Here is a 10357-nt window from a genome sequence, read left to right as displayed (position 1 = left end):
GGCCAGCTCAGCCCACCAGGGGGCGGGCTGGCTGGCATGTGGTGCTGGGGGATTGAACCGTGGTCCCTGTGCTTTGCTAAGCTTGTTCTAAGTGGGTGCTTTAGACCACTGAGCCATCTCAGCAGCCTCACAGTCATATTTTAGACGGGGCCCACGCCTGGTTAAAGTAGAGTCCCTGCCACTGCAGTTGATACTTGGGTGAGCATAGTCCTCCTCCTGAGCATGTCCACAGTGGGACAGAGGGTCATGAACCTTAGCTCAGTGCCCACTGCTCTCCTAGCAGACCTCAGAGAGGGAGGCAAGAGGCCCATAAACACGTCTAAAGTTCCTGAAGTTACCCACTGGAGCCCCCTCTGAAAAGAAATTCTTCCAAAGCAGATCCTGCAGATTGATGGACGTTTTATTCCTGTACGTGCTTGAGTGTCCTACACCCCTCCTGGGACGTGACCAGCCTCTCTCACACTCAAATCCACTGCCCACACTTGACATTAACTCTGCCTCTACTCTGGGAGGAAGAATAGCGCCTACACTGGCCTGAAGTGCCTGATGTTCATAATCCTGGAATTCTGAGAGATTTGTTTCCATAAGAGTGGACAAAGCCCACCCCTAGGGCTTGCTGTCAGTCTTGCCCCTTGGTAATCAAGCTCTGTGCCAAGGAAGCACACACCTGCAACAAACAGCACACCTGTCCTGCCTGTAAAGCCAGCCGAAGCTCGCCAGGCTGCCAACGTTGCAGGGATTGCCCTCTGTGCACATTGCCTACAAAATTGATTCACTATGTGACAGCAATGTCACAAGAAAGAAACCCTGTAATTTTCTTGGAGGGGCTGGCTTCATATGCTTACTCAGTCTGGAAGTTCATGGGAGCATCTGACAGCCTCTAGGGGCCGCTTTCCCCCTTTGCTTTGGTGCTATAACAGCCCCTGTCCTGGCCAAGAAAGCTGACAAACTCACCTTAGGCTGAGACCTAACTGTCCAGGTACCACATGCTGTACCGGGATGAATGGGACCCCTGTCAGATGCAGAGTAAACCCTGTTTATGGATGGAAGTAGCTCTGTGAGGAATAAAGTCTGACAGGCTAGAAATGCTCTGGTCACCTTGGGCAGAACCATCTTGACCAAAGCTCTACTGCAGGGGTGACCTGCACAGCCAACTGCTTCCTGCTGCTGTTTGGAAACCTGCCACCAATGATGCAAAATACTCTGGGCCAGAAGCCGGCGCTCCTTCAAGGGATTGAGCTGACTAAAAATGCAGTATTCCCAGAAGATCAGAACCAGACCTGCCCCATTGTTTGTTCTTCAGGCTCCAAGCTGTCCCCCGGACATATCCCTGCAGCCAACTCAGGCGCCAGTGTCTGTGGTACTGGCCCTGACCTCCCATTCCCTACCCATACTGAAAAGAAGTTCATAGGGTCCTGTGGTAAAAAGGTTATTCCAGATATGGCCTACCGTTAATTACTGGCAGTGACAGTACAGTGGGCTTGAATTTATGAGAGGTAGTTCAAAAAAAGGTTAAATAAAAACTACATATAACTTGTAACCAGTCAAAAGGCCAGCTACATCTGTAGACATTCCTGCACACACCTACAACCCAGTTACACATTTCCTACGCTACAAGGTTCAGACATCCAGCCTCAGAGCTGCTGAAGAATGTACGTGTTCAGCTCCTCTGAGGCTCACTCTGAAGGGACAGGGCGTGCGCAGATGAAGCCTGAGGACCTCGTTCACGCTGCTGCTCTCCACCTGCTCCCATGGATTTTGGTGTCTTTCAGGCTACTCGCCCCAGCGCTTGCTTCCTTTCCCCACCGCTAGCTGTGGTTTTGTTCATTCACCTGGATTCTGCTTGCCTTGGTCCTTGCTTCCCTGGCCCCTGCCAGCTGTCCTTTCTCCCCACATCCCTTAACTGTATGGACCATTGCCCCCAAGAGAATAGAACAATCAATCAACATCTTTTGTCTTAAAAGAAAAACAACACAACACATGTGCCATGTGTTTGTGACCACTGAGCTAGAGTGAGATCCTTTAGGACAGGCCTAGATTTATCATCTTTACCGATCCTACTCTTTGTAAACCGAAAACCTCATCCTAAAGACTATGTAGAACAAGCCATATGCCACTACCATTTTTGTAGATCAAAATAGTCTCTTATGAATCAACCTCATCTGGGGCAGGCCATAATAAAGGAGACCGAAGGATCTTATTTATATTCAGTGAATGTTTCCCCACAATTCCTCTCCACCTCCAGCCCTGGCTTAGGCAGGTGACACTTTCCTTTTCCTTTATCTTCACACTTTTCTTCATAACTCATTGTTTTCCCTTGAGCTTAGAAGTCTCTAAATAATAAGCACATGCCAAGCCATTTTTTTCTTCTTATAGACTCTGTACCACTATAGAAGGGGTTTCATTTTTTTTTTTTTTTTTGCGGAACTGGGGATTGAACTCAGGCCCTTGCGCTTGCCAGGGAAGTGCTTATTCCACTGAGCCATCTCCCCAGCCCATGGGTTTCATTTTGAACCAAATTTAAATTCCATTGTATATGATGATTGTAGTATTGTTAAATAAAACCAGTGTTCTTCCTCATGGTGTTAGACAGATTTTTTCTTTCTTCTGCTCCCTGCCTACCTATATTCTCCCTTTCTTCCTGGTGGGTTAGGAAGACTATAGAAAGAATATAGAACTTCCCATGCTGTGCAGAGAAGTTCCAAGCTGCTATGCTGAATTGGAGAGGACCTGTACAAAATGGACATGATAGTCCCATAGCAGAGACCCCAGAGATCCTAGGTTGATGGACACTGGGCCTTGTACCATTTTGCAATTCCCCGTGATGCTGAGCATTGGACAGAGGCTATGTTGAATGGCATTTATGTGACTCAAGTGGATTTCAACCTGAGCTCATGAATTTCCATTTCTTCATCCATATATTTGTTTCTTTAATATTTTATTTTTTATACTTAAGTTTATTGGTATAATTTAGATATACGTAGCGATCACATTTATCATAGGGAAACTGTATCCATCTACGATATATCTTAGTTCCTGTTTTTCCCCAATCCCCTCCCCTTTCTTCAACTTTTCTTCTCCTCATTTACAAAGCTTTGTTTCCATTTTATCTTTTTAAAAAAATTGTTGCCTGAAAAATGAAGCTGGGTAGTACTGGGCTCTGTGATAAAACTGTGCTACATCTATTCTGTTACGCAGCCACCTTTGCAGCGTGTTCTATCATCCATATAAAGGCAACATTGCAAATGCTGTGTGTGGCTGCTATTCTACACAGCCTTGAAAGATGAATGTGGCCATCAGCTCCCTCTCTATGCTGTACACCAAGCAGCAGAAGAGAAGGGAGCCTGTAAGGCAGCGGGGTGACAGCGCAGACACAGCACGACGTGGGCTCAAGGGCAGGCGGCGCTGCCTGCTTTCCTCTTTGCTGTGTCCAGGTGCACTGGCAACAAGGACAGTGATGGTGCAGACTAGGGTTGACAGAGTGCTTATGACAGTTAGACGCCCCACATCTTTATCTAACAATAATGAGATCGATATCCCACACTTGAGAAACAGTGATAAGCAGGGTAGTCGAGTATTGAGTCAGTATCTTTACAGCTCTGTAACTGAGCAGGTCATTAGTTATACGTCCCTTTCTAGATTCTTCTTTCACGTCTCTAACATCATGGAGGTTGTTGGCTCTACTTGGCAGAAGTACTGAGATGACTGAGTGAAAACTGATGGAAAGCATAAGGGTCAACACAATAGAGGTGAGTGTCTTTTCTAGTTTCCTTAAATTGTGTGTGTGTGTGCATGTGTGTGTGGTGTGTGGCTATAGCGGGGGAAGGAGCTAAAAGAAGCAAGTTGTGTAGTTCTCATTGTTCAGTTCTCAGCCTTCCCCGTATGACGTTTTAGGCGAGGTGATTCTGGCTGTGAGACACCGTCGCGTGCACTGCTGAGTACTCGACATCAGCGCTGCCCTCCACTTCTGAGATGCCAGTTATGTCCCCACGTTGGGACAAGCCAGTATGTCCCTGGATATTGCTAAGCATGAGCTGGGAGACAGAATCTCCCCGCTGTTAAAAATGGCTACTGTAGCTCTGGTCATCCGCTGAATAATTCAATATTTCACCAAAAAATAAATTGTTCAGGGACTAGGTAGACATTGCTTATGGCTATGTCAGGTTTAAATGTATATAAAGTCAAGGCCTATCCAGAAGAAAGCTAATGTTAAATTAAAGTACATAGCCAAGCCATAATCACCCATGAAGTAAGGAACGATGTAGGTAATAAAATAGTTATTTCAGGCACGCCATTTCTCTGCATTAGATTGCTTTTCTAATTATGGATGGTTTAGGCTAAAAATAGTAACAGTAATCAATTTTCTGAACACATGCTGACAGATGGCAGAGCGCAAAGGCGAGTGCATGAAGAGAAATCATCGGGGCGCTTACATTTTCACGGGCGCTCCTAAAACGGGCGCTTCAAGCACACACACTCACTCGCATCGTCCGCCGGCACCCTGAAGAGGTAGTACCAGGTTTCATACTTACAGGTGAATTAAAGACTTTAGTCCCCGGAAAGTGTGTCTTGAGATGGACTTGATGTGGTTGTTTTCTATGAATCTGCAATAGGTCATAATACTTTGGTGAGACAGCCGCCGGGAACCTGAGAGTACCTGTCCCGAAGCATCATGTAAAAAATCTCATTTTACTTACAGATACTCCAGGTGTGGAAGACCAATAAAGGCATCATCACTGATCACATCAAAGGAGTTTGATGTGAATAACCTGCCCAGAAAAAGTACACAGTGAAAATTCTCACAATGACAGATTGTCAGTCTTTGCTGCTGTTATCTTTCAGAGAAACAAGTTGGGGCCGTACCCGGAGAATTATGGGCAAGCCTGTCTTTGCAGCGCTGTCCTGCAGACCCTCTCTGCAGCTTCTCTTGCTCCTAATCACTTTCTCAGCAAACACTGACGCTGCCTCGCGCCCCATTCCTCCCTGGGATGGCTGCCGCCTGCCTTCCGAGACGCAGCAAAGCAGGCCCGACAGCAGACACACCCAACCCAACCCTGGTGTGTTTCCCCAACAGAGCCACTAACAAACGTTTCTGCTCGCCTTGGAACTCTCTGGAACATTCTGGTGGATTAATCAAATATTGCTTTGGGATTTTGATCTTAAGAAATGTACAGAAACTCAGCTGCGTGCCCAGTTGTGCTGGATTATCTCAGATAGTTCACCGAGCCTGTCTTGAACATGGACAACGTGAAGATGGAACTGAGGCTCAGGGGGAATCTTAGGCTGCTTATTAGTAGATAGCTGAAAGAAACACGTTCACCTGGATGCATTTACTCACAATTTCAGAATCCACAGGGATCTGTTTTGAAATTTCTGATGAAAAGACATCAGTCAATTGTTCCTACACCCTGTTAAAGTCTTAGGGGAATTTTCTGGTTTTCTGAATGAAAGGCTTGAAGAAATACTGCTAAAATCAAATAATAGAATTGTGTATTAAATGATAATAGTAGACACCACATTTTTTTTTTCTTCCCGGAACCGGAGATTGAACTCAGACCCTTGTGCTTGCCAGGGTAGCACTTATTTTACTGAGCCATCTCCCCGACCCCCCAAAATGATAATTGTCACTAAAAGCTTGTAATTTTTACTTTTAGCATTTAAGGATTAAAAATAATTTCACTAACTTGCTAAGTGACTTCATCTTTGAGCTCGATAACTAAGGGGATTAAAACTAGGCAATCCCACTTTCTAACACTTATGAATATTATTTGATATCTGGGATTGCCTCAGGATAATAAGAGGAGGAGGATGACAGGGCTCAAGACAAGAAGTAGGCATCAGTTGTTAATCTTTGACACACGAGAGGACATAAGAGTGAGTGCTGCTGTTATCTCTACTTTTATACTGACTCCAATTTTTTCCACAGAAATGGGGATGAGAAGACGAACCAAACAGCCATCCCTGGAGTGACGTTGGAGTCTCTCCTAATCACTTTGTCCTCTAATGATTTTTTATTTTTTTATTTTTTTACTCCGCATGCCTTCAGGGCAGGTTTGGTTGGCTTGAGTTGTGGGGATCGAACTACAGCAACCTGAGCCTGACTGCTTTGTTGAAGCAGCCACTTAAAGAACTGAGCTTAAGGGGCAGGCCCCAACTTTGTCCTCTAATGTCACAGCTTTTTACTCTAGCAATTCACTAGACTCTGAAAAGCCAATATTAATGAACTGGAGGCATATTAGACCCTATAGTAATTAAAACAAAATTAAGGGTTTATGACTTTTGCTGCAACTTTGGTTAAGCTATTTCCTCCTGCCTTATGCTTCTGGAAAACAATAGGATGCTCAGCTTTACTCCAAGATAAGCTAACTCCAGACTCCTGTAGGCTCCAGATTTTCCTTTCATACTGCATAGGCAGCATCATAGATGAACAGACTTCAATAAGGGATAAACTGGTATGTAGAAGCACCTCCATGCTCAAAGACTTACAAACTCCTATGTCGGACTAGAGATTTCAGAAGAAATAGCTTTCATTGCTAGTGTTCTTTAGGGTAAGTCAGATGAAAGATGAAGTGGGAAATAGATACTAATGGGCATAATCTGGCCATGCATGTCAAAGAAGTAAAAGAAAGAATTTCTGCTGGAATTTTGCCTGTTTGTTCACTGCTCATGTCTAGCACAGTGCCTGCCCCAGAGTGGATGCTGAACAAATATTTGCTGAACAAAGAGGGATCACATTACATTAAATTCCCATTGTTACTAGCATACAAGGCAGCATCTGAGGGCCCAAGTTACCTGATTCGAAACAGTGAGGTGGGCTAAGACGGAGCCCATTTTGGGTATGTAGGAAAATGGAGAGGGCAGCAGAGGAGCCGATGGAAGGCTGAGCTGGGTCCATGTTAGGTAAAAAGTGTGTAGGGAACACACAGCAGAGAGGGGACGAGCCTTCCCTGGGCAGTGGCGGGGGGCAGGTGGGAAGAGATGCCTCGCTGTGTGCGAGTCCTGAGCCAGTGCTGCTCAGTCTTGGCTGTGCATGTGACAACCCAGGGAGCTTCAGAAATACTGACACCAAGGAATCGCCCTGAAGCCTCTGGTTAAATTCTGTACCTGGAGTGGCGCATGGCTGAGCTCGCTGGGTAACACAGCCACAGTGCAAGTGCATGTCGCAAGCTTCAGGGCAGTCACAATATCCTCCTTTTCCTACGGCGCCTCTGCTCATTGCAGTCTGATTGTTGTGGGACATGGAGGAACTGTGGATCTCTTGCCTCCCATAGTTATAGATAGCAAGAGGCTGCCATAATTCTTAGTTGAGTGTTACAGCTATCTTCACAACAGTAGTGTTACGGAGGGGTTACCAAGTTTGGGCTCAGCAAACTTGCTGAAAGATATTCTATGCTTATAGAGAAGTCACATGGAATTTGTCATCTACCCTGGTTCTATGGGAACATCGGGGATTCTGCCACTTCCTCTCAGGGGCAGAAAAAGCCAAGTATTCTCCTTTATAATTTAGAGATCACAGGGGCCAAGGAGATAGCTCAGTGGAATAAGCACTTGCCTGGAAAGAACAAGGTCCTAAATTCAATCTCTGGTACCACAAAACAAAAAAAGAATTTAGAGATAGATCACTTCTTGGCCTTTTGGCTAAGATCAAAAGAGTTTAGAGATAGACACAGGGATGTGCTTTGACCTATTTGTATCTCCCACCCACTAGGCCTGCGCACTTTTATTTATTTGGTACAGGGTCTTGCTGCACAGCTCAGACTTGTGGTGATCCTCCTGTCTCAGCCTCCCCAGCACTGGGATTACAGGCGTAATCCCATGCCGGGTTTTGGTGGCTGGCACAAACTGGCACAGCATGTGGTACCTGGGTCAAGCCCAGGTCCTTGCGCTAGCCAGGCAGGTGCTTAGACTGCTGAGCTGTCTGCTCAGCCTGAGCTGTGCACTTGTGAATTCAGTAAGAAAGCCTCTATGGAGAAGCTGAGAAGAGCTTTCCTTTCGAACCAAAGGAGTGCGTATTCTCTGAGCAGGAGGGAGTTTAGGAGGTCGTATCCACCGACTGTCAGGCTGGCACGACTCACTTTTGAGTGACCTTTGCTGTCTTCATAAAGATCCGTATTCAAAGCATCCTGCCTGGATCGCCTCATGTGGATTTCGGAGCAACTCTGTGAAAGTGGTAGAGGAAGAGTTGCTCTCTGGTAGGAGAAAAACGGGATGACAAAGACTACCAAGGGCTTCGTCCAAGGTCATGAGCCAAAGCTGTCAGACCTGCACCCCTTTCACGCTCTGACCGTAGGTCCCAGGTCCCATGTCCTAATGGCCACATCCTAGCTAAGAGCCAGATAACCTTACTCAGTTCATATGGACTTAAGGGATGCAATTAAAATATAATCCTTTTTTATTTTTTTAGAAGTTCTTTTTTTTTAAACATTTATTTATTTAGTGTGTGTGTGTGTGTGTGTGTGTGTGGCCAGCTCAGCCCACCAGGGGGCGGGCTGGCTGGCATGTGGTGCTGGGGGATTGAACCGCGGTCCCTGTGCTTTGCTAAGCTTGTTCTAAGTAGATGCTTTAGACCACTGAGCCATCTTGCCAGCCCTCTATAATCCTTTTTTTGCAAGTGGTTTCACTGTCACCTCAAGATCATATTAATCTGTATTTTTTAAAGTAAAATGTTTCAAAATTTTGAATGCAATTGGGTGTATTCTGTTGATGAATAATATATAATCATTATAGAAATTTTGGAAAATTTAGAGAAGCTTCAAGAGTAAGTACAGAGGGGCTGGTGAGATGGCTCAGTGGTCTAAAGCACCTACTTAGAACAAGCTTAGCAAAGCACAGGGACCGCGGTTCAATCCCCCAGCACCACATGCCAGCCAGCCCGCCCCCTGGTGGGCTGAGCTGGCCACACACACACACACACACACACATAAATAATTAAAAAAAGAGTAAGTACAGAGCATCGTTATCGTACTATCCACAGACACCGATACGCATGTACATAGTACTTGTAAGATACATACATGTGTATCTTTGTAAGTTTGAAATAACTTTTATGTTGTTTTATATCATTATCATTTGCATATCTTATCATGAAAAAAGTTCCATGACAATTTTTGGATAATATAGTTTTTGTTTGCTTATTTTTCAAGACAGAATCTCGCATTGTAGTTCAGCCTGGCCTTGGATTCACTACATAGCCCAGACTGGCCTGGAACTTGGGTCAGGTCCTGTAATTACTGCCCTGGTCTCCCCAATGTTTAGATTACACGCATGCACTGCCATACCCAGTGATACAGTTTTAATAGACAAAGTTTTAACAGTTTTGGAAAGTGGATATACAATGATTTGAAATTTTATTGTCGATTACAATTTTTAGTATCAGAAACACTACCACAACTATCTTCCTATATAAATATTTTCCTATCTCTAGTTCCTTAAGATATTAAAGATGGATTTCTAAAAGTATCACATTGGATTAGAGATTTTTTTAAAAAGTGCTAACTTTGCCAAATAATAAAATCAACGCTGAATGTGGAAAATCTTTGTCTGAGACTCTTCAAAGGAAAAGTAAATATTCAGGCTCTGAGTCTTATTGATAATGGAATGATTTAATTATTGAGCTCTACACAAAGTGTCCAATGGGACATAACCAGGCAAATGCTGGTTGACAGACTTAGGAAATGGCTGTGAGGAAGAGAGCTTCAGATAAAGATAGTGAGGGTGTGCAGAAAGCTTAGGAGCTGCCTAAGCTTTCCCGGGGAATGAGCTGCAAGCAGTCGTCTAGTTCTTCTAGAGATACAGCATCTAGTAGCTAGAGCGCAGTCGCTAAAGAGAGGTGAGCGCCACGCTGCTTGGTGGGGCGGACAGACGGCGGCGGCGAGGCCTCGGCCCGGCTCCCACATCAGTGAGTGCACACTAAGCGATTTCAAGGTGTTTTACGTGGCAGTAGACATTAGTAGGCTAATGTCCCCAGGGGGAGAGAGTTCCTTCAGCCATCCTGTCCTTTGCTGCCCAACTTCTCTAGGACAAGGTGAAGTGCAAATAGCCAAGCTAATGAATAAGACAGACATCGCATGCTCCAAAGTCTGTTCCATAGAACCAATATTCTGTAGGATGTTAAGTAAAATGAACAACTTTAAATAATTTTAGACATTTCTCCACATCAAGGTGATTTGTGAATAGCCGAGCAGCAACAGGATATGCACTTTCCCTAATTTTTTTGAGCACAGAAGTATTCTTTCAGGAAAATTTCGTCTTTATACAAGTTCAGAGAACATTGGGCTAAGGTGTATCTTTAAAGTACATATGGCCCTTTGCTATTGCCTCTTTCTTTCTTTCTTTCTTTCTTTCTTTCTTTCTTTCT

At 44.8% G+C, this 10357-nt stretch overlaps 1 protein-coding gene across 1 annotated transcript in view; it reads right to left on the bottom strand.

Moving 5' to 3' along the window:
- Lgi1 (leucine rich glioma inactivated 1) overlaps window positions 1-10357 on the bottom strand; it is a 42266-nt gene that overhangs the window by 21588 nt on the left and 10321 nt on the right. Inside the window, exon 3 of the mRNA XM_012513486.2 lies at window positions 4533-4604. Coding sequence (XP_012368940.1) covers window positions 4533-4604 — 72 coding nt within the window. The remainder of the gene's footprint in view (window positions 1-4532; window positions 4605-10357) is intronic.

The sequence above is a fragment of the Octodon degus genome, unplaced genomic scaffold, assembly GCF_000260255.1.
Source record: "Octodon degus isolate 3935 unplaced genomic scaffold, OctDeg1.0 scaffold00010, whole genome shotgun sequence".
Lineage (NCBI taxonomy): Eukaryota > Metazoa > Chordata > Mammalia > Rodentia > Octodontidae > Octodon > Octodon degus.
The sequence above is the reverse complement of the archived record's forward strand: the minus strand, read 5'-3'. Positions and strand labels throughout refer to the sequence as shown.